The sequence below is a fragment of the Ovis aries genome, chromosome 2 (assembly GCF_016772045.2).
Source record: "Ovis aries strain OAR_USU_Benz2616 breed Rambouillet chromosome 2, ARS-UI_Ramb_v3.0, whole genome shotgun sequence".
NCBI classification, from domain to species: domain Eukaryota; kingdom Metazoa; phylum Chordata; class Mammalia; order Artiodactyla; family Bovidae; genus Ovis; species Ovis aries.
Genome location: NC_056055.1, coordinates 52,176,404 through 52,200,407, shown reverse-complemented (window position 1 = coordinate 52,200,407; position 24,004 = coordinate 52,176,404). Strand labels below are relative to the sequence as shown.

Genomic DNA, 24,004 nt, shown 5'->3' with positions numbered 1-24,004 from the left:
ATGCGTTAGTTAAGGCAGCGGCTCTCAGGACAGGATACGGCTGCACAGGCTCTCCTTTTTATATGGCAACTAGGTTTTATAATGATGAGAACCATAACTGCAACTAGGAAACCACACTCTATTTTGGTGTCAGAATTAGTTGAAAGTACCTGACAATATCTCAAAGGGGATGTGAGAAGGATTTACTTTGCTTCACGTGGAACAGTGGCAGTAGGGGTAATAAGTGGACAAAGAAAATCTCCAGTCTCATGGGAGCAAAGTAAACTGAGGGCCTGATTTTTAAGTTAGAGCAAAGTAAGGTTTAAGTTAAATTAGGACTATAAATAAAAAAATAATACCTTTCACTTTTCTGCTAACACTCAAGTAGAACTGGCTAAACTTCTGGTTTTATTTTCAAAATACAGTTTTAATCTACTGCATTTGGCAGCTATTCTTTGAGTTTAGTTAATGTTACCTTAATGCTTAAAGACTCAGAGGAAGTACAGAGAACACAGAAAGTGTCAAATAACTGTTTACTGGAGGCAGTAGTGAAGGTATGAAGTCAATTTCATTAGTTACTACTAAAGATCAAGTTCTTGCAGCTAATGCCGTATTCAAGACAGCAGTCACTATGTCATGCAATTCAATAAACGACATCTTTTAACATACAGTGAACTGTGTTGACAGAAATACCCATGAGGTGGTATGATAGAGATAAGAAATAACTGAAGTTGGATTTGAGTCTCTATTCTGTTAGTAACTAGATATATAAATCGGGCATCTCAGTGAGATTCTCTGAGGCTATTTCTTCATCTAGAAAACCATCCAGATGAACTTTATAATGATGGCTAAAAACAAAAGGAGACCATACACGCGAAGCAGAGAACCTGCCGCACAGTATCAACAAGGACTAGCAGCCTGAAGAGCCCTGGGTCACCTATATCCCCGCCCGCATCTGCATCAGCTTCCAAACCCTACCCCTCCAATGTGTCACAAGCACTTCTCTTCCAGAAGCAGTTTCAAGTCCCAGCCCACCACTCCCACCTGAACAGAAAGTAAGCCGGCTCTATCCAGAAGTCCTAGCTTTCATCAGCAACTCTCACTACCTCAGCATGTACAATTACATGTCTTGGCCCACAACCCTAGTATCCAGAAGCAATTCTGTAACTTAAGTCTCCTTTCTGGTAATGATGACTTCCGTTACTGAATCTCGGGGAGTAATGGATTTTAAATACAGTAGTCAATGATTTCTGTGAGCACATCCTCCTAATCTTGTTAATAACCTAATGATAGTTTAAATCCATTTATACCTTAATTTGTTTTCATTTCATATGTAATGAAATTTTAAACACATTTACCCACAGATATCAAAAGTCATAGAAGGCAAGTTACCATATTTTCTCTTTGAAATATGCATTATCTATCAAAGTCTGTAATGTGCATTACTATCAAAGCAGTGATGGCTTTAAAAAATATCTTACATGCTTCTATTTTTCTTTCTCTATACAATTTCACATATTCTGTAATGTCTTCTACTTTCCTACAGAACTTGACCTATTAGGACACTTGATTGAGACCAAAAGATTAAAACACAAGAATATTAAGTGGTCAAATAGTAACAGCAGCTCAAGAGAAGACAAACATTCTTCAGAAAAGCTGGCTGATAGTTAAAGATGTCCTCTAAGAAGAATACTTATTCCCACAAACAACAGAAAATAAGAAGTAGGAAGATACCAAGAATGTTGGTTCAAGCCTTCCTAGAGACAACCTAGTTATGTATCTTGTGACTTTCAGCCCTATGAAGGCAAAGGGTAAATATATAAGAACCTGGAAGAAAGCTTTGAAGTGAGCATCCTCTTGAACGGTAGTGTTCTGATCACTTGGGAGGAGAGGGAACAGGCTCTGAAGTCTCACCCTTTCACAAATCACCTTGTTAGGATGGCCAGGTAGAGGTGCTGAATTGGCCCCGGGAGATATCTGGGAAAAAGAGGGAGAAGAAAAGGATAGTTCATGGCTAGCTGCACCAATGTGGAGAATCATGCCTATGAAGGACAGTCTGGATTTTCTAGGTATTTGATGATTTTGTTAGCAGAGCAAAAGAAATAAAAAATTAATCTTAAACATCAAAACAAACAAAAGGAAGACAAAGACTGCCTCTGGCAATGGATCTCTCATAAAAACTTTCTTTAAAGGCAAAACAGCACTTGGCTCAAGAATGCCAAGTCCTTCCTATGTTTCCCATGTAGTACCTATCAATATCTTTCTTGCTGGCATTAATTCTGAAATCTTAAATGACAGATAAGATTTCACGTCAAGAAAACCAGAAGTAAAAATCACTTAAGTACAGAAAGATTAGTGTCTAACCTGGCTATGATTAATTTTTCATTCTCTTTTTTAGTTAACCTTCCAAATTATCAGGCAAGGGGAGAGAGATTTTAGAACATCTATGGCCAAATTTCTATAGCGATCACAGGTATAAAAAACAAGATTTATATTGTGGAGACCTCAGCTTTATTCAACACAAACCTAGGAACCTACTTAATGAATAAAGGACAAGATCATAAGCCTCAAAGTAAATGCCTGCATGTTTTAAATGCTTGACTAGACTGTGAGTTAATGCCCTAAACTCATATGTAAATATACTTGACCTGTACCATTTCTGATCAGACATGAGTATCACAACTCCACTGTGCTGTGGAGTGAACTGCCTTTTGGGATTAAGGTTTGTGGACCTGCTTGCCCCTAAAGACCATGTGCTTTAAGGCTGTCTTGTTTTTCGTTTCATTGCTACAATCATTCCCTTACATGTAAGTGTCTATCCTGTTAACAGGCACTAAACAAAAACACAGTCATGATTTTCTACCTTCAAGAAGTATATGCAATAAAAAGAAAAGCAAATCACCATACAGTATGAAAAAGTACCTTTCTGTGGTAATGGTCCATTTTAGTGCAATGGAGAGGTAATTGGTAAGAAACTGTGTTGTCAAGAAAACTACGAAATGATCAGCGTAACTGGTCAGTAAGGAAGTAGCCAGAGAGGAAGGAATAGACAGATCATAAAGTGGCAGGCTAATTATATGAATAATGCTGCTATAATAAACTTTGTCAGCCCCTTTAGAAATTTTTCTTTCTGGCTTGCTATGAGCCTGATCAACAGATAGCTAGGCCTGTTGTTAAGAAAATAACTACTTCCAAAGACCTTCCGAGGACTGAAGGCAGTAATTTTAGAATTTATTAGCACTGCTCCACAAAATGCTTTGGACATGAACTAAAGCTCACCTCTGTACTATAAACATGCATGTGTTAATGTCCTTTACCAATGTGATGAAGCAGGAATGACTGAATCAAGGAATATTTACTGACTGCCTCCTATAAGCAAAGAATTATGTCAGAAAAGAAAACAAGGATCCCACCCGCAAGGAGCTTATTTTTGTTTAAAAAAAAAAAAAACAGAGGTAGGAGCCATGGGTTTATCTGAGGGCAGGAGTAAGAAAATATTTCACAGGAACAAGTATTTTTCACATTCCTGACTTCATTCAATCTAAGGAGTGCTTTTACCACTTTAAAGAAATTCTCTCTCAAAATGGCCTGTTCCTTTATGCAGGCTTCATGTTCTTTCTACAAGTTTATAATCTGCACAATAAGTACATCTGAAGAGTGTTTTAATAAGCTGACATACCATCAACTATCACTTAAGCAGTCTTACAAACTTAAAAAGTGTGAGCAGCACGCTTACAAACTGCTAGTACAAAAGCTGGCTGGGAAAACAAATTTCAGTTAATACATAAAAGAACTGGCAAACCCTGGTCCTTGCAGACATAAGGGGAGAGGGGAAAGGGGAGAGAAAAGGAGAGAGAAGGGAAGAGGGAATTCTAAGACGGCCTCCAAGATTGCCACCTCCAGGGTGTACCTCCAACCCTGCATGGTATGTGGGGAGGACTGTAAACACAGTGAATTTCATTCCCCTGATTGGGTTCAGTTACATGATCTAAATTATACAAACCCCTTCACGTAAGTGAAAGGATTTTCAGATATAATTAAGATTCCTGTGAATTTTAAGTTAATCAAAGGGGAGGTTATCCTGGGTAGGCCTGAGTTAATCAGAGAAAGCTCTCAAAAGAGAAGTTGAGCACTTCCTAAAGAGATTCTCCTGCCAACCCTACAGACAAAGTTGCTATGTGCTGAGAAGGCATGTGAATGGTAGACAGCTGAGGGCAGCTACAAGCTAAAAGTGGTCATCAGTTGATAGCTAGCTAAGATCAAGATCCCCTCAAAGAAAACAGGGGGGCCTCAGTCCTATAATCACAAGAACCACGTTATAACAACAACAATGAGCTTGGAAGAGGACATTAAGTCCCTAATAAAATCAGAGCCCAGCCAAATAAGACCTTGACAGAGGCTCTAGAGCTAACCCATACCAGGACTTTGATCCACAGAAACTGTACGGCAACAAGATTTGCTTTACACTACTAAACTTGTGGCAATCTGTTACACACAACAGAAAACCAGCACAACAAACATGTACATAACAGAATAAAAACTGGGTACCATACTCAAGCAAAGTTTCTTCTCCAGAATTCTGGAAAAAAATTCTGTATTAATTTGATTATGAAAGACATAAATTAAAACTTAAAAAAAAAAAACCAACAACCTAAGCAATACAGCAGTTTTTAAAACCTCAATTCGGTAATAGTAAACTTCACACCAGGAATCAAACTGGGCTTTCTGATCTTTATATGGTACAAGTTAGGGTTAACCAACTTGCTTGCTTAAAGTGAAACATAAATACCAGAGCCATAATCTGGTTCTAAGACTCAGACTCAACCCACTAAACCACCTTCTAATTGCAGAATTTTTAAAGTAACATTCTTCTTTGTAATCTATCTAGTTGGATTAGTAACTAGCAACTATTCCACAATGCCTATTTACTTAAAGCTATTTTAAGTACTTAAAAATTAATGTTTCCTTGGAAATTGTTTCTGACTTCTACTACTTCCCTAACTCTCCCTCAGTTAAAATTAGTCAGGTTATACAGTATCTGAAAATCAACACAGTTCTATTTTCCCCTAACATACCAACTGCCGAGCACTACAAAGACATGGTAACTTCAGCCTTCTCTCAGGATGCAACCGTATTTTAGAAGTCCCGCCATGAAACATCCCTGAGATGGGATTGAGCCTGTAACTCCACACACTTTGCATTTTTAATGTTACATATAACAATATGATTAGTTCATCCAGCATAACTGTTTCCTGTTTTATAAGACTGAAATTACAAAAAACACTTTAACCTTTTAAGCAACAACACATTACTATTTTAAGGCCATCTTCTATTTAATGTGGCCTTTCCCCAGCCTGGTAGCCATACTACCAACAACTTAACCTCAGTGTTAAGAGAGTGTACTATTATTATCATCACTGTGGTAAATTACAGTAGTTATTGTGTTAAAAATAACACAGGACTTAGGTCCACATAGTCCCAGAATCAGCTTCCTCCAAAATCACTTAAAAAAAAAAAAGCTACCATGGATGTTTATGTTGGTTGATTACTGTGCTAGAAGCTTACTATGTATGACTCCTTTAAAACTAACAAAATCTCGTATGGTATTTTTTTTTTTTAATTGGAAGATAACTGCTTTACAATATTGTGTTGGCTTCTGCCCATACAACAATGTGAATCAGCCACAGGCAAAAATCACTTCTGATGACAGCTTCCTTCTTCGTTCATTTACATTTTTCTCATAAAAGTAGAGATTATACAAGTGTATGATGACCTCTAGGCCAGTATTAAATAATGTGTACTTTCCACAAAATAAATTGCTCAAAAGGCCAAACCTTCTTCTCCAAAATGGTCAGTACTCTCCAGAAAAAAAAAAAAAAACACACACAACTGTTCACTGTTACAAGTTGCATACCAACTGCTCAAAGGCAGTAAAATCATAGGCTAACAGGAAAAAGGAAAGAACAAAAGATGATGAGTTAGGTGCTTGGTTGTTGACTCCAACAAGTCCCTTACTCCTTTTGGTCAAAGTCTGGGTACCTAAAAAATGAAGAGGTCAAATCCAAATTATATAAAAATCCAAATATTTTCACTGCTTCCACGATGGCAAATGCTACTCTCCTGGAAAGTAATCAGGGAGATTTTATTTAACAGTTCAAATCACTGTTCTTTCATCTGGTAAATTCTCAGGTTATATTCCAAAATACGAGAAAAGTTATATGCATAAGTATGTTGATCACATCAAAGCAACAATTTCAAAGGGAACTAGAAGTAATCTAAACATTTAACAAGTAAGTATTTGTTAAGTCAGTTTATGGTATGTGTTATTATGCAGTTGTTAAACCATTTAAGAACTGGTACTACTTACCTGAGAAGGATCATTACTTTCCAGCACTGGGATACTTTCAAAAAAAAAAAATTATTATTCCCATTCTTGAGTCAGGGCAACAACAAATTGGATCCATGTCTTTAGGGGAGCAGAGCAAAATCAGGGTTGGTGAAAATAGCTGAAAGGCTCCACCCTTCTTTCTCACCCCTTAGTCACACAAATTAATGGGGAGGGGTGAAGAAGGTGCAACTAAGGAAGTCTCTAACCACTCCATGTACTGAACTGGTGAACATAAACGTTAGGAAAAATAAGAGTTATACATTCTACTATTAAGTTTTTCTTTCATTCACTTTCACAATCCAGGATTTACCAGCACAAGGATTATTCTCCCCTTAAGCAAGTGTTTCTAAACCATTTTACTTAAGCTGGTAACCTCAAAGTTGTTGTCGCTTCGTAAAGTGTTCTAAACCATCTCTTCAAGATTTATTTCTAAGAATTATATGGATTTGGAAAATACCTAAACCAGGAACAGTCCAAATCATTAAAAACTTACCCACATAAACATTCAAAAAGATGAAGTATGACTGAGCTCTTCATAAGTCTTACTAAATAAAAATAATAATTCAAATATTTATTGCATATCTATCATATGCTAGATACTAAGAAAACAAAAGAAATATTTCTCGCCCTCAAAGAGATTCAGTCTACTAAGGGGTAAATTCAGCAGAAATAAATGAGGGTAACAGGGTCCCCTAACTTAGAGGGGAGAAGGAAAAGTGTTCAGATCCTTTAAAAAGGAACATGAAATGACATTAGAGCAGGGGGAAAGACAAGGCTGTGTATATGGCCCCTCTTTGTCTACTTGCTCCAATTTCTTACTTGTTTATTATTATAGAGTTCAAGCATTTGCCTGATTTCCAGATAGACAATGTGATGTTAAGAATTTCACATTTGTTGAACAAATGAACTAGACTACAACTACAGAGTTCAAACGTGTGTTTACAATCTATATACTCTGTCCAGAGAATAAAGTAAGCAAGCTATGATTTAAGCAAGACAACATGAAAACGGATGTCTGATATATGCGGTTAGTAGAAAAACAACTAGAAAACTAGTAAGCAGACCTAGACACTGCACAACAATCACAGGCCTAATTAAGAGCTGCCTTACCAGCAAAATGAATTACAAAATGGTGCTGGCTTAAACAAAACTGGGGCAGCATAGCGAGAAAGAGATGGGATAGACTGAAGTAGAAGGCAAAGATCAATCATCTTCCCATGCTGATCGATTATTTCAGAGACTTTTATCTGAGGATTTCTCACTCATTTTTCTCACTCTCAGCCTTGCAGGGAAAAGTAAAAAATGAGCACAAATAAAAACAGGCCAGTGATGTAACTAAGCCTCATCCAAAGCAGTTGGCAGAGACACAATAGGCCTACACTCCACATTATGATGCTAACATATTCAAGTATATCTAACTGTGTCACCCTCTGTCCATCCACTCCTCAAAAATCAGGTTACTTTAGTATAGAAAATCCTCAATATTTATTCAAATTAATAACTTCCAACTTACTTTAACTATAAAAATAGGATGAGTATATGAAATTCAACAAGTATAGGAACACACTACCTTTCAGAGTCACAGAAGGTATCAGAACTGGAGGGACAACAGAGATAATTTAAATCCAACTCCTATTTTACAGATAAGAACCTGAGGCCCACACAGCTCATTTCCGGCAAAATTTATTCAACTACAGCTTCTAAAGGCCACCAAGTCTTTTAGAAACAAGCCTTAAAGAAAATTATAGATATCAACTTAAAATTGAACCCCTATAATTAACAGATTCAAGGCTCAACAGATCTTCAAAAAGTCAAATATATTACACGAATACTTTTATGAGCGAGCAAGAGCTGGATACAATTTCTACTTAAAAATTCATTTAATCTTTTTATTACAAGCACATGCCTGCTGCAATGCAAATAATCTGATCCCTATATTTGGTCTTGTATTGTTACTTATGTAGGAAGCCCAAAATTTCTTCCTAATGGAAGACAGAAACAATTTTAATTTGATCCCAACTGTCTCTAGATGCTCATTGTTTTGATTTCTTAAAAACTGAGGGAATGGATTAAAAAAAAAAACTTTAAGCCCAGTTACCAAGGCTGGGAGCTATTTACAGGAATTCTGCGGTAATTGTGTTAACAGTACCTGCAATCAAGGCCAAACAGGATCCAAAAAGTCTTGCAATTTTAGGTAATAAACCATTGTGAATGAGTTGCATACACTTAAACCTTCCTGTGTTAAGTGCGCCTCGTAAGAAATCAGAAAAGGCAATTAAAGATTACATTTTGTTTCTATTTACAGTGCAAAATTAACACACCCAACTTAATACATCATTTTTGCAGCACAAATAAACAGCACGGTCTTACAAGTCCTACACACGCAAATGAAAACTTTATTCCCTTTATCCCTCAATAATTTGAAAAACTCTCGGCTCAAAACCAACCTCTTTCATTCTTCAGCCCTGAAAGGAAGAACTTCCATCCCCTAGAACAAAACGCACCCTGTTCAGAAACCCGCGGCTGCAGAAGGACGCGAGAGAGGACCCTTCGGACCGGGTTCTGCGTTCTCCTGAGTGACATCATTTCACCTGCGCCTGGGCAAACAGGGAGGGAGCAAAAGAGCCAGGCCATCACCAGTCGGCGGTGGGCTGGCGCTCCCCCGGGCTGTGCCCACACCTCCTCGTCGCTGCCCGGGGAACAAAGAGCGCCGGGCGGCCCGGCCGCGCCCCGCTGAACATCAAGCAACCACATCCCTAGCGCGGCCCCGCAGGCTCCTAACCGCCCGAGGCTCGGTCAGTCCCGCCCTCGCGCGGGAATCAACGGCTGCGGCAGCCAGTACCTGCGAGGGGAGGCTCCGCCCTGCGGGGCTACTCCCGCGGCTCCTCGCTGGGCCGCCGCCTCCTATTGTGACCGCTCGCCCAGCCAGCGGCCAGCTCGCCAGATCTTCCGTTCCCGGGCCTTCTCAACCCCGGAACCCGAACTCCGACCCAGGCGCTATCACGGCGCTTCCTTCCTCCCGGCACCATCACACGGGCCGCGCCACAAAACTACGGCTGCACTCCCAGAGCTGACAGAGTCGGCTAACGCCTCGGGGGCTCCATCCTCTCCGCCCCCGCGCCCTAACCGCCCGGGCCGCCGCACGGCCCCGCACCGCTGCACGAGGGGCCCCGCCCCGCCACGCCCCGCCCCGGTGCTCGAAGACAGGACTCGCCGCGCGCCGGCGCACTACGCTCCGCTGCGCGCGCAGGCGACGCCCCCCGGCGCCAGGCCGCAAGATGCGCGAGCACGCGGCCCTCCCACACTCGGCTCTGGGTCGCCCACCTGCCCACTCCGACCCCTCGCAGGAACGAACCTAGCGAGCCCAGGGTGCAAGACCTCCAGACGCTCCGCCCCTCTCCCCCTCGGCTGGTCTCTGCGCGCGGATACCCTTTTGTTTCCACCCGCGGGGAGGGGGCGGGGCGGGCTGCGCGCGTCCCGGCGCGCGACTCGGACTAGTTCCGGCAACAGAGCCGTCGCGCAGCGCCCCTGCGCAGCCCCGCCCCGTCCCGCCGCCCCCCCCCCCCCCCCCCCCCCGGCGCACAGAAAGGCCGCCGCTACGCGGGGCAGCCGGCGGGCCGAGCCTCCCAAATAGTACACAATTTCTCCCAGAATGTTGTTGCAAGTGCGTGCCTAGCGCCTCCAAAACTTAGCCATCAAATTGTACCTGACTTCATTCAGATTCCAAATACAGTATATGTATCCATGTGGCCTAAATGTTAGGAATTTTTATTGATGTAGAGACAGGTGATTTGTCCTGGTGTCTTTGTCCAATGTATCTCTGGAGAGCCAGAGTCAACCTTAATTTGTCCTACTGTAAGGCTCAATTAAACCTGACATTTATATTGTGCTGAGAACAGGAAATGAGACAGGTACGGAGACAGAAGCTGGCATGGTGCCTGTCCTGATAATCCCACATTCGTGATCTAAAAGAGGATGTAAGATCTTCCATAAAGCCCAGTAAATACAAGGACAAAATAGTTTAAGTGATATCGAAGGAAAGAGGGAGGTCAAGGGGACATCACCAAAGAAGTGGGTTTCAAGTAGATAGGAATTATATGTCTTCAAGGATAGATAGGGACCATATTTCAGGCCAATCATCAAAAAAAACCAGGTTCTAGTTCTTTTGGCATTACTCAAACCAGTCTACCCTGGGTCAAAGCTGCTTCCGGTAGAAAATTAGGGAACCAGACTAAAATGATGTTCCAGGATCCTCTGAACCTCTATGTATGAATAACACAAAATGGCAATTATTTGAATACATTTGTCTCCCGTGTCAGACTCAGCGATCAGACTGTTCTGACTATAACCCTAAAGTCCAAACCTACAGCATGAAACACAGCAGCAGGTACTTAGCAACTGCTGAACTCAAAGTTCCAGTAATCATATCATAGGCTTTTACAACTCCTAACAAAGAAAAGCTGCTGCTGCTGCTGCTGCTGCTGCTGCTGCCGCTAAGTCGCTTCAGTCGTGTCCGACTCTGTGCGACCCCATAGACGGCAGCCCACCAGGCTCCCCTGTCCCTGGGATTCTCCAGGCAAGAACACTGGAGTGGGTTGCCATTTCCTTCTCCAATGCATGAAAGTGAAAAGCGAAAGTGAAGTCGCTCAGTCGTGTCCGACTCTTAGCGACCCCATGAACTGCAGCCTACCAGGCTCCTCTGTCCATGGGATTTTCCAAGCAAGAGTACTGGAGTGGGGTGCCATTGCCTTCTCCAGAGAAAAGCTAGAATGAGATAATAGGCCCCCATGAACACATCCCCTCCCCCAGCCCCACACCCCTATTATGTAGCCCTGTTATCTAGCCACTCTTCCCCCTCAAAGCCCTCTCTGCCAGTCTTCCAAAGCAAGGCAATTTGGAAGGCTTTACATCAAAACTTTTAAGGTCCCCGCCTCTCATTTCATAGTACAGACGCATAAATCCCAACCACACCTTTAGGTGCATCCAATGTAATCCACTTCTAACCTCTGTCTCCTGCTGTGGATTCACCTGGCATTACAGATCTTCCAACAGAATCTGTCATACAAGCTTCCTTACATAATACAGACTACCCTGAAACAGCTTTTCTTGTTTAACTGTATACAGGTATGTAATGAGAGGGGGAAGTACAGGAAAAAAAGAAAGAAAAAAGGAGGGGGGTGGGGACAAGGAGGGAAATTACCATCCGGAAGTTGCCCAATTGTAAGAGTCAGGTTCCTTAAGTGTTGAATCTCAGTGGCAAAAACCTATTACAGTCCTTCAGGGTTCCTAATCCTTAAATGTATATGCATTTCCCCTGGGCTTCAGCCAATCCTTTGTCAGGCAAACTCTTGAAAACCCTTCTTAAATGGTTGAGATCTTACTTAACCCGGGTATGAGGACTTGATCTAGGAAGTCTGTCCACTGGTAAACAATGCTCCCACATCTCAAGGTCAAATAGTTTGAAATTTGTACTGCAATTTTTTTTTCTAACTGATTTTCTAAACCAGAAAACACCCAATGAATGGGTTAAGGTGTAAGGTGGGCAACCGACCACCTAGCGTGGTAGGGAGTAAATTATACTGGAGCAGTTGCTCTTCCCTGGTCCACCTAAAATTTTACTTGGAGTCTGTACAAAAAGGTAGGGAACCTTGTTGGAGAGGTGTCCAGTGGATTTTTCTGCAATGATAGAAATGTTCAACATCTGCAGCAGCATCCAAAAGGTAGCCATTATCTACATATACATGGCCACTGAATGAGGACTTGAAATGGGGCTAGTGCAACTAATGAATTAACCAGGATTGCATAAACAGCCACATGTGGCTAGGGAACAGTATAGCACTTGCAGGAAAAGTAGTTGCTTGTAGTAAGCGCTTTTTGAGAATTCTGACTCCAAGACTGCCCTTTAAAATTGGTTTTTTAAAAAATTGGTTTTCATGACAGAAGTGAAAACCGTAAATGACTACTAAAAAGTTCCTCCTGGGTTATCTAGGTCATTTAAGTCCCCTCAACTTCTAAAATAAAAATATACCAATATATGTTGCTTACCAAAGAGGAAAATATTGCAGTTACTTCAAATGCGTGTGGTCATTGGTCTACCCTGGTGTCCTAACATTCTAATACATGGAAATAACTGCTGAGAATTTTTTATTGGGCTTTCCCTTGTGGCTCAGCTGGTAAAGAATCCACCTGCCATGCAGATATCGCTCTGGGTTAGGAAGATCCCCTGGAGAAGAGAAAGGGTACCCACTCTAGTATTCTGGCCTGGAGAATTCCATGGACTGTATAGTCCATGGGGTCACAAAGAGTAGGACACGACTGAGCGACTTTCACATTGATCTCGAGATGAATTAGATGAATTAGATGGTATTGATATCTTTATATTATTAAATCTTCAAACTGCAAGTAAGATGCATCATTTATTTACCTGAGTTGTTAATTTTTTCAATAATGCTTCACAGATTTCTGGAAAGATCTTGCACATTTGTTCTTGGGTTTATTCTAAGTTTTATACATAATTATTAATTCTAATAGTTTTCTTAATTTTTTTTGCCTTTCCTACACATATAATCCCATTGGCACAAGATAACCATTCAATTTCTATCTTTTCAACGTGTTTTCCTCTTATCTTGTCTTACTGCACTGGCTAGGACTCCCGGTACAATGCTGAATAGATACAGTGAGAACATGCATTTTTGTCTTATTCCAAAACTAGAAAGCTTCCAACATTTCACCTTTAGGTATGATGTTGGCAGTAGGTTTTTGGTAGATCCCTTTAGCAAATCAAGGGAGGTTTATTTTATTTTAAATTTGTTAAAAGTTTACCCTAAAATGGATATTTAATTTTATCAAAATTTTCTGTATCTGTTAGATAATCACAGAATTTCTGTTGCTGGGTGAATTACATTGCTTTTTGGAGGTTAAACCGATTTTACATTCCTATGAAACCATCACCATATTGTGCTACTCTTTTTATACACTGTTGGATTTGCTTTGCTAATATTTTGCTTGCAATCTTTACATCTGTGTTCTTAAGTGAGATTAGCTGTTACTTTTCATCTTTGTAACATCCTTATCAAGTCTTGTCACAGATATTATGCTAGCCTCAGAAAATGAATCCTGGAGTATTCTTTTTCTGTTCTCTACAAGAGTTTCTATAAGATTGGTGATGTGCCTTCTTTAAATGTTTGGTAGAATTTGCTCGTTAGCCAACTGAACTTGGAAATCATATTTCTTTAGTAATTATGAATTTCTCATCAGATTTTCTGCCTTTTCCTTAAATCTTTTGTTGTTTGTTTTCTGGCCACCCTGCAGCATTCAGGATCTTAGTTCTTCAACCACGGATCCAATCCATGATTCCTGCATTGGAAGTGCGGAATCTTAACCACTGGATGACCAGGAAGTCCCTTTTCCTTATTCCAACAAAAGAAAACCAGTATAATCTTAGAATACATATAAGGAAGATCCCATTCTGAAACTCATAGGTAACAAGAGAAAAAAACAGATAAATTTGGATTACTTCAAAATAAAAACATCAGTGCAACAGAGTGAAAAGGGAACCTATAGAATAGGAGAAAATATTTTCAAGTCATATCTGATAAGAGGTTAATATCCAGAATATATAAAGAACTATAGGTGGCGCTAGTGGTGAAGAACCTGCTGCCAATGCAGGAGACGTAACAGAGGTAGGTTTGATCCCTGGGTTGGGAAGATGCCCTGGAGGAGGGCATGGCAACCCACTCCAGAGTTCTCGCCTGGAGAATCCCATGGACAGAGCAGCCTGGCAGGCTACAGTCCGCAGGGTTGCAGAGCTGGACACGACTGAAGCGATTTAGCACACAAGCACACATACATAAAGAACTACAACCAAGCAAAAACCAAAACCTGATAATAAAATTGATGAAGGATTGAAATAGGTGTTTTTCCAAAGAAGTTCAAATGTCCAATAAGCACATGAAAATATGTTCAACATCACTAGTCAGGAGGAAAATGCAAATCAAAATGAGATACTACCTCACACTCATTAGGAGGCTACTATTAAACAAAAAACAAAAACAGAAAAATGTTGACAAGGATGTGGACAAACTGGGATCCTTGTACACTCTTGGTGGGAATGTAAAATGGTGCAGTCACTTCAGGAAATGGAATAGCGGTTCGCCAAAACATTAAAAATAGCGGGAAAAAAGATCCAGCAATTCCACTTCTAGGCACATACCCCAAAGAGTTGAAAACAGAGTCTAAAAGAGGTATCTGTACACCTAGGGTCCTAGCAGCATTATTCACAATAGCCAAAACATGGAAGTAACCCAAGTGGCCATCCATGGATGAATTTTAAAAATGTGCTATACACATACAGCGGAATATTATTCAGCCCTTAAAAGGAAGGAAGTTCTGAAGCATGCTACAACATGGATGAATGTTGACAACATTATGCTACGTCAGTCACAAAAAGACAACTATTATATCACTTCACTTATATTAGGGACATACAGCACTCAAATTAAGAGACAAAGTCGAAGAGTGATTGCCAGAGCTTAGGAGGAGAAGAGTAAGTTATTGTGTAATGAATATAGCTTTCATTTTGCAATGTAAAAGAGTTCTAGGGATTGGCTGCACAATGTGAATGTACTTAACACTGCTGAGCTGTACACCTAAATGAATGGTTAAGAAGGTAAATTTTGTGTTGCAGATTTTACAATAATTTTTAAAAATTCTTATCACAGCAGCAAAAGGGATACTGTAAAAGAATATATAATGTCACTCCTTTGCTTAAAACCTTCCAAAGGCTTCCCATATAGGCAAAATAAAATCTACACTTCTTTCCCTGGCTCACCAAGATCCACTAGTTTCATCTGTACCCATCCCTTCAACCTCATCTCAACCACTTCTACCCTCATGCGCCTTGCTGGAGCACATCAGCTCTCCTTCTGTTTGTTTCTATCAGGACTTTTACACTAGCTGTTTCCATTCCCTAGAATGTTCTATGGCCCAGATTTTCTTGATTTGTTCTTTCCCATCTGTCAGATCTTAGCCTAAGTGTCACCTTCTTAAAGGCCTTCCCTAATACCTAACTCAGAGAAGGTAGTGGCAACCCACTGCAGTACTCTTGCCTGGAAAACCCCATGGACGGCAGAGCCTGGTGGGCTGCAGTCCATGGGGTCGCTAGGAGTTGGACACAACTGAGCGACTTCACTTTCACGCATTGGAGAAGGAATGGCAACCCACTCCAGTGATCTTGCCTGAAGAATCCCAGGGACGGGGGAGCCTGGTGGGCTGCTGTCTCTAGAGTCGCACAGAGAAGGACACGACTGAAGCGACTTAGCAGCAGCAGCAGCAATACCTAACTAGAATAGCCAACTGCTCAACTAATTGCACAGTACTTTACAGTATCTGATTATTTACTTGTTTAAATATACGGTTCATTTTCTGCTCCTTCCACAAAGAGCGCCCTACGAAGAAGGACCTTCTTTGTCAGTCTTTTCACCATGGTACTCTGTTGACGCAGGTATGCCTGGCATACAGTAGGCACTTATAAATGTTTGCTAAATGAATAAACAGAGTTCTCCCAAGAGAATGCACTGGTCATAGCAAACATCCTCTTCCAACAACACACGAGAAGACTCTGCACATGGACATCACTAGATGGTCAACACCGAAATCAGACTGATTATATATCCTTTGCAGCCAAAGATGGAGAAGCTCTATACAGTCAGCAAACACAAGACTAGGAGCTGACTGTGGCTCAGATCATAAACTCCTTATTGCCAAATTCAGACTTAAATTGAAGAAAGTGGGGAAGATCACTAGACCATTCAGGTATGACCTAAATCAAATCCCTTATGCTTATACAGTGGAAGTGACAAATAGATTTAAGGGACTAGATCTGATAGAGCGCCTGATGAACTATGGACGTAGGTTCATGACATTGTACAGGAGACAGGGAACAAGACCATCCCCAAGAAAAAGAAATGCAAAAAGGCAAAATGGCTGTCTGAGGAGGCCTTACATATAGCTGTGAAAAGGAGAGAGGCAAAAGCCACAGGAGAAAAGGAAAGATATACCCATTTAAATGCAGAGTTCCAAAGAATAGCAGGGAGAGATAAGAAAGTCTTCCTCAGCAATCAATGCAAAGAAATTGAGGAAAACAACAGAATGGGAAAGACTACAGATCTCAAGAAAATTAGAGATACCAAGGGAACATTTCATGCAAAGATGGGCTCAATAAAGGACAGAAATGGTATGGACCTAACAAGCAGAAGATATTAAGAAGAGGTGGCAAGAATACATGGAAGAACTGTACAAAAAAGATCTTCACCACCGAGATAATCACGAAGGTGTGATCACTCACACTCACCTAGAGCTGGACATCCTGGAATGTGAAGTCAAGTGGGCCTTAGGAAGCATAACTACAAACAAAGCTAGTGGAGGTGATGGAATTCCAATTGAGCTGTTTCAAATCCTGAAAGATGATGCTGTCAAAGTGCTGCACTCAATATGCCAGCAAATTTGGAAAACTCAGCAGTGGCCATAGGGCTGGAAAAGGCCAGTTTTCATTCCAATCCCAAAGAAAGGCAATGCCAAAGAATGCTCAAACTACCACACAATTGCACTCATCTCACAGGCTAGTAAAGTAATGCTCAAAATTCTGCAAGCCAGGCTTCAGCAATACGTGAACTTCCAGATGTTCAAGCTGGTTTTAGAAAAGGCAGAGAAACCAGAGATCAAATTGACAACATCCGCTGAATCATCGAAAAAGCAAGAAAGTTCCAAAAACATCTATTTCTGCTTTATTCACTATGCCAAAGCCTTTGACTGTGTGGGTCACAATAAACTGTGGAAAATTTGAAAGAGATGGGAATACCAGACCACCTAACCTGCCTCTTGAGAAACCTGTATGCAGGTCAGGAAGGAACAGTTAGAACTGGACATGGAACAACAGACTGGTTCCAAATAGGAAAAGGAGTACATCAAGGCTGTACATTGTCACCCTGCTTATTTAACTTCTATGCAGAATACATCATGAGAAACGCTGGGCTGGAAGAAGCACAAGCTGGAATCAAGACTGCCAGGAGAAATATCAATAACCTCAGATATGCAGATGACACCACCTTATGGCACAAAGTGAAGAAGAACTAAAGAGCCTCTTGATGAAAGTGAAAGAGGAAAGTGAGAAAGTTGGCTTAAAGCTCAACATTCAGAAAACTAAGATCATGACATCTGGTCCCATCAATTCCTGGCAAAAAGATGGGGAAACAGTGTCAGAGTTTATTTTGGGGGGCTCCAAAATCACTGCAGATGGTGATTGTAGCCATGAAATTAAAAGACACATTCTTCTTAGAAGGAAAGTTATGACCAACCTAGACAGCATATTAAAAAGCAGAGACATTACTTTGCCAACTAAGGTCTGTCTAGTCAAAGCTATGGTTTTTCCAGTAGTCATGTATGGGTGTGAGAGCTGGACTATAAAGAAAGCTGAGCACCAAAGAACTGATGCTTTTGAACTGTGGTGTTGGAGAAGACTCTTGAGAGTCCCTTGGACTCCAAGGAGATTCAACCAGTCCATCCTAAAGGAGATCAGTCCTGGATGTTCATTGGAGGGACTGATGTTGAAGCTGAAACTCCAATACTTTGGCCACCTGATACGGAGAGCTGCCTCATTTGAAAAGACCTGATGCTGGGAAAGATTGAGAGCAGGAGGAGAAGGGGACGACAGAGGATGAGATAGTTGGATGGCACCACCGACTCAATGGACATGGGTTTCGGTGGACTCCGGGAGTTGGTGATGGACAGGGAGGCTGGGCGTGCTGCGGTTCATGGGGTCGCAAAGAGTCGGACACGACTGAGCAACTGAACTAAACTGAATAAATGCACAATTTTTAAAAAATGACCTAAAGCTCCACAGTTATAGACAAGTTAAATAAATTACCATGTATCCTTACAGTGCAACATTATGCAGCCAATTGATATTTCATGTGTATATAATGTGCAGATTATACTTTTCAAGAGGACCATAAGTTCTCCCACCCTTCATTCTCTCATTATGTAGACATTCTTCCCCAGTGGTGGGATCAATTCTCCCTCCTTTTAAATTTGGGCAGGTCTGTGACTATGGTAGAAGTGAAGCTTTATGACTTCTGAAGTTAGGCATAAAGGGCCATACAGCACCTGCCTCGTTCTCTTGGTCACTCTTAGAATCAAGCTGCCATACTGTGAGGAAGCCCATGATACCTACAGGTGCTCATGCTGAGGACCCCAGCTGAAGTCCCACCTAACAATCAGCATCAACCATCAGACATGTGAGTGAAGACATTGAGATGACCCCAGCCTTAGCCACCATCTGACAGCAAATGCATGAGAAATTCCATGCAAGAGCCACCTAGCTGAACACAGAAAGCCCAAGAGCCATGAAAGAAACTAAGAGATATGCTTTGCACCACTAAGTTTTAGGATAATTAATTATACAACCATAGATAATCAGTGCAGTTTAGTTTTAACTGTGCAAAGAATGCAAAGAAACATTTAAAGGAAAAAAAAAGCATGTTAAGAGCGTTATCTACTGAAAGATGGTGTATCTATCTACTTATAACAATGTATTTCTATTTCCCTAATAAACACGTGTAACTAAATAATATGGGGCACAGGGAGATTTGGTTTTGTTTTTCTCTCTTTTGTTTTAAAGCACAAGGGGCAAGAACAATAAAAAGACTTTTAACTGACATTTTTTAACTGACCAGAAGACATTTAAGAATGGCCAATAAACATATAAAAAGATGCTCAGCATAGTTAGTCACTAGAGAAATGAAAATTAAAACCACAATGAGATGCTACTTCACACCCTCTAGAGTGGCTGTAGTTTAAAAGACAATCAAGAAAAAGGAGTATTGGCAAGTATGTGGAGAAACTGAAACCTTCAGGCATTTGTTGGAATGCAAAATGGTTCAGCCACTTTGGAAGAGTTTGACCGCTCCTCAAAATGTTAAAATCATGTAAAAACAAAAACATACTTACAGGCAAATGTTCATAAAAGTGTTATTCATAATAACCAAAACACAGAAACAAATATCCACTAACTAGGGAACTGACAGACAAAATGTGCTAGCTCCACGCAATGGAATATTACTTACCCATAAAAAGGAATGGAGTGCTGAATCATGCTGCAACATAGACAAAGCATGAAGTCATCACGCTAAGTGAAAGAAGCCAGACACAAAAGGCCACATTTTTTGGTAATTCTATTTATATGAAATGTGCAAAACAGGCAAATCCACAGAGACAGAAAGATTAGTGGTTGCCAGGGGCTGAGGGGAAGGAATAATGGGGACTGACTGCTAAAGGGTATGGGTTTCTTGGGGGGTAGTGATGCTAAGTGTTCTAAAATTAGACGGTGGAGACAGAGGAACAACTCTTTGAATATCCTAAAAAACCACTGTTTGCAAGGATGAAAAACACTCTATATAACTTTAAAAACCCTGTTAATACTAAAATTCCAATCGCTACGAACTTCTGGGGAGAGGGATTGAACATAGTGCCGCGTATTTTTTTTAATCACCACGTATCTAAAGAAAACTGAATATTTAAAAGATAAAAGGAAGTATGCAATCATGAAAGAGAACAGCACATCTCTCACCTTTCTGAAAGCGGTGTGTGTAGGATGACTGTACACAAATCGGATTGGTGCCTTCTTCCGTGACCAAAGGACTCAAGGCCAGCACAAGGAAGTTTTGTCCAGAAGGGACTTCTGCTCTGACCAGCCATTTACATACATGCAGTTTTGAAAGAACTCTCCCATTTCCTTCTCTCAAATGGCCAGCTTTCCCAGACATACTGCCAGGCCACGCAGGAAAAGTGTACCATTGAGGCTACAAATGAATTCCTCTCACCTGAAGTCTCCTCTTATCAGACTACTCAATGTTTTACCTCATCCTCAGGACAGACCTATCCCCCCATGCCAGGCTTGTTCTCACCGTGAAGATGACTACTTAATCCCACGTATCTCAGGTACATTAGCTGAGTTAGGTCAATTTCAATACCTAAGTGAGACACACATATGCTATCACAATCACATACTTCCCCTATTCTTTATACTTTTAAAGAACTCTGTCGTCACCATCACATCTGACCAGTGCAATAGAGCAGCACACAGTGTGAGGGGGTTTCTGAGTGTGAAGCAGGGCTGTCAGGTTAGAGAGGCCTGGAGAAACAAACAGTCATGAATCCTGTCGGATGTCAAAAGAGCTGGACAAGAACAAGCCGACAGGCCCAAACTGCCTGCCAACTGACTTGGTTCACTGTGGTTCTCCAGGGCCTTCACTAGAAGATATGTTTTTCTCTGAGCCTGTCAGAGTTGAGAATGTAAAACGACGTTAGGAACAGATTTCTTTAGTTGGTCAAATACAGACACTGGAATTAAGGAGCTTGGGTCTGAATCCCTGTTTACTACTTACTAACTGGGTGATCTTGGGCAAATTACTTAATCTGTCTCACATTCCTCACCTACAAATGGGAATAAAACAGTCCCTATTTCAAAGGGTGTTTGGAAGGCAATCTTCTCCAAATACTTCTATATCCCTTACCTGATTTATTATTATTCATAACACAAATGAACTAACAGTACCTTTAATTATGTTCTGGCATCTCCCTAACCATTTACAGAGAAAGCAAGCTCCTTAAGAGCACGGACTCCTGTCTGTTTTGTTCACTGTACTTGTCTCCAATGCCTAAAACAGTAGGTACTCAAATATATAATTGATGTTTGCTACTTGGAAGTTATGGGATATGACATTACAAATGAATATAAAAATATTCCTAGAGGGCTTTGTGTGAATTGTTATGCCCAATATAAACTGAACATGAAAGTCTGTAACTCACAGTATTCAACAGTAAACCTCAGAGCTGCAGTCAGCTCCTTCCAGCTCTGTCAAGCTGAGGTACAGCAGCAGAGAAACTTAAGTTGGAAAACAAGCTCAATCATGGAATTTGAGGGCTTGCCACTTGCAAGGCTATAGAAGGGACGTACAACAAATGGCCCTTTTACTCCTTGGTTTCACCTCCATCACACATGCATTAGTTAAAATTCAGACAACTTTTAAAAACATCAACTTTTGTTTCCAAATCTGAGAAATGAACCATGCCTGAAAGTTAAGTGAGGATAGTAAGCATCAATGTGTTTTGAAAATGTGTTCAGAAATAACCAATTATTTTACATGGCTTATATCAAGGATAGAAGAACTGGTCTAGCCCCAGCACTCCAGGGTGACTCCCTGGAATGGGAGTCTTTTCTCTGCTGGGATTACAGCTTCCAAGTTTATTTTAAAAACAGGGTTGAATTAGCTGTGCTCTATAATCCTGTCAATTTTCAGAGAGAGAGAGAGAAAAGAATACATAATCCAGGTGGCATGTATCAGGGAGCACATTTCATTGCTGCTTTGCAAAACCAATATCCATTTATTATAGAAAGAAAGAAGTCAGAAGCTGCTACAAACATAATGATCTGATTCTTATCCTATCTACCACTCTCCTTCCCAGAATGATGTCTAACGATCCTATTCAAAGCTGCAATCTGTACCATCCAATTCTTGGTGGTCCTCATCCCACTTATTCTGCTGTACATTTTCTGCAACCCACTGTGCTTACTGTAACATACTGTACAACATATTAAGTTTAATTGCCTGTCCCCCTTCCAGTCAGACTGCACATTCATGAAAAAACAGCAATCTTTATTTGTTTTATATCCTGATGTATTCCCTAAGTGCCTAGAAACATAGCTGCCAATCAACAAATATTATTTGCTGACTGACTCAGTTGAATAAATTATAAATATATTCAAGAGATCCTGATCCATTCTCCCCATTTCCCTCTGGGAGACAATCATAAATATATGCATGGTAGACAGGAGAGAGAGGAGAGCAGAGCAGTTTCTGACAGTTCTTTGATAGGCTGGTCAAGTGACAAAATCCCTCAAATTTCTCTTCCCTTTCCCCATGTATTTCAGGAGAGACCCCATCCTAAAAGCACAAAATCAGTCATACAAAGGTTCAGAAATTAGGAAGAAAATCATTTTAAAGTAGACAACATGTGGCAGAGGTGGACAGAAATCTCATCTCTAGACTCTAAACCTGGCTTCTCCACTGCAAGTGAACCATGGATACAGGCATATCATACTGAGTAGGGGAAAGAAAATGTAAACCCCACACATCTTTACAATTATGTAACACAATGGCTCATAGTATTACTGACCTAAAGTGACTTTGCCTTTTGTCTCTATCATTGGTCTTATTTTCAGACGCTTATTTCTAAAATCTGTGATATACTACATTTTAGGGAGCTAACTATATAGTCTGGAAGTCTCTTTCAGAGGCTTGCTTCTGAAAGAAGTTAAAAGTTAACCCCATGCCTCTGGATTACTATCATAATAAGAGAGAATCTGGAATACTAAAAGTATACCACTCTCTCCATAAACAGACCAAAATCTGACTGAGCAAAGCTCATAGAGAGATCAACACACAGAACAAAGGCCATTTGGAAAATCACAATGTTCAACCAACTTCTTGATCAAGCTCCAACAGGATGAGGGAGGAGGATCTTGATTAAAACAGCAGAGAAAAACATCACTTGGATTGGTCTGCCTGGGGAAACTACCAAGGGAGCGATACATTCCTGTACACAAGACACAGGAAATGGGAGGGAAACCACTGGAAACTGATGATGGAAAAGACTGAATTTAAGCCCTTCCAATATCAGCAGCCAGAGGTTCCAGACACCAAGCCCACGTTAGTATCCACGTCAAGGCCTGGGCCATCATGGGTGCTCGTGAGTACTGAAAAGCCCCCAAAGATCAGTTTCTTTAGAGATAAAAGAACAGAAGCAAAATACCAAAAGACTGGACCTGATTTAAAAATAAACAAAACAAGCCTAAAGCAGGTTTTTTTGGCATGAATCAGACAGGTTCCATTCTCAATCCTCAATATTTAAATTGGGCTTTGGAAACGGAGTGAAAAAAAAAAAAAAAGTAAGTATAAGAAGAAGCCATAATATAGTCAACTACAAAACAGACCAAACTGGAATGTGGAAGATATTTCAAATTGGAAACACACACAAATTGCTGAGATAGTTATCAGTTTTGGAAACACCTGTTCGGATATTAAGATAATCCATCCAGGCTGTTCAGGAAAAGAGGAAGTGCAGTGACAGAGACAGGAATGGGGGTAAGGAAATGGAAGGGTTATCAGGAGTCCAGCCCACCTCCTGGAATTACCTGCAAGTTTTCTGGAGCAGTCTAACAACGCAGCAACAAACCAGAAAGGCCCTCTGTATCTCAACACTGTGCCCCCCAAGTCACACTCTCCTGCCTCTACATCCCGAGTTATGCAAGTGAATTCAGTGATACAGGGCAGCATGCATTTTCAACATTGTAGACATCAACACGGACCTCACCTTGTCACTGTCATCATGACAAATGTGGTCGTGATGGATGGACTGGCACTGAAAAGAAGCACCAACACTACCTACAAGAGAAAGGGAGGAAAAGTTAAGATGCAATAATTCCTTACATTTAACCTGCTTTACCAATTACATGTGCTTTTATATCTATCATCCCATCTAATTCTCAACAATACTCGGAAACAGGCAGGATAGGGATTG

The 24,004-nt window shown here is 40.8% G+C and overlaps 1 protein-coding gene across 22 annotated transcripts in view; it reads right to left on the bottom strand.

Annotated features, from left to right (window-relative positions):
• The window catches only part of RNF38 (ring finger protein 38), a 129,106-nt gene that overhangs the window by 52,993 nt on the left and 52,109 nt on the right, over nucleotides 1-24,004 (bottom strand). For 4 of the 22 annotated variants that reach the window (XM_027964416.3, XM_042243248.2, XM_042243249.2 and 1 more), the window contains exons 2-3: nucleotides 23,798-23,868; nucleotides 1,807-1,956 (exon numbers count right to left, since the gene is read on the bottom strand). In XM_027964416.3, the coding sequence (XP_027820217.2) occupies nucleotides 1,807-1,956; nucleotides 23,798-23,868 (221 nt within the window). Of the gene's footprint in view, nucleotides 1-1,806; nucleotides 1,957-6,346; nucleotides 8,965-9,209; nucleotides 9,548-9,722; nucleotides 9,864-23,797; nucleotides 23,869-24,004 lie in introns of those variants that run through there. The other 18 variants (XM_027964418.3, XM_060409296.1, XM_042243251.1 and 15 more) reach the window with 12 other exon arrangements.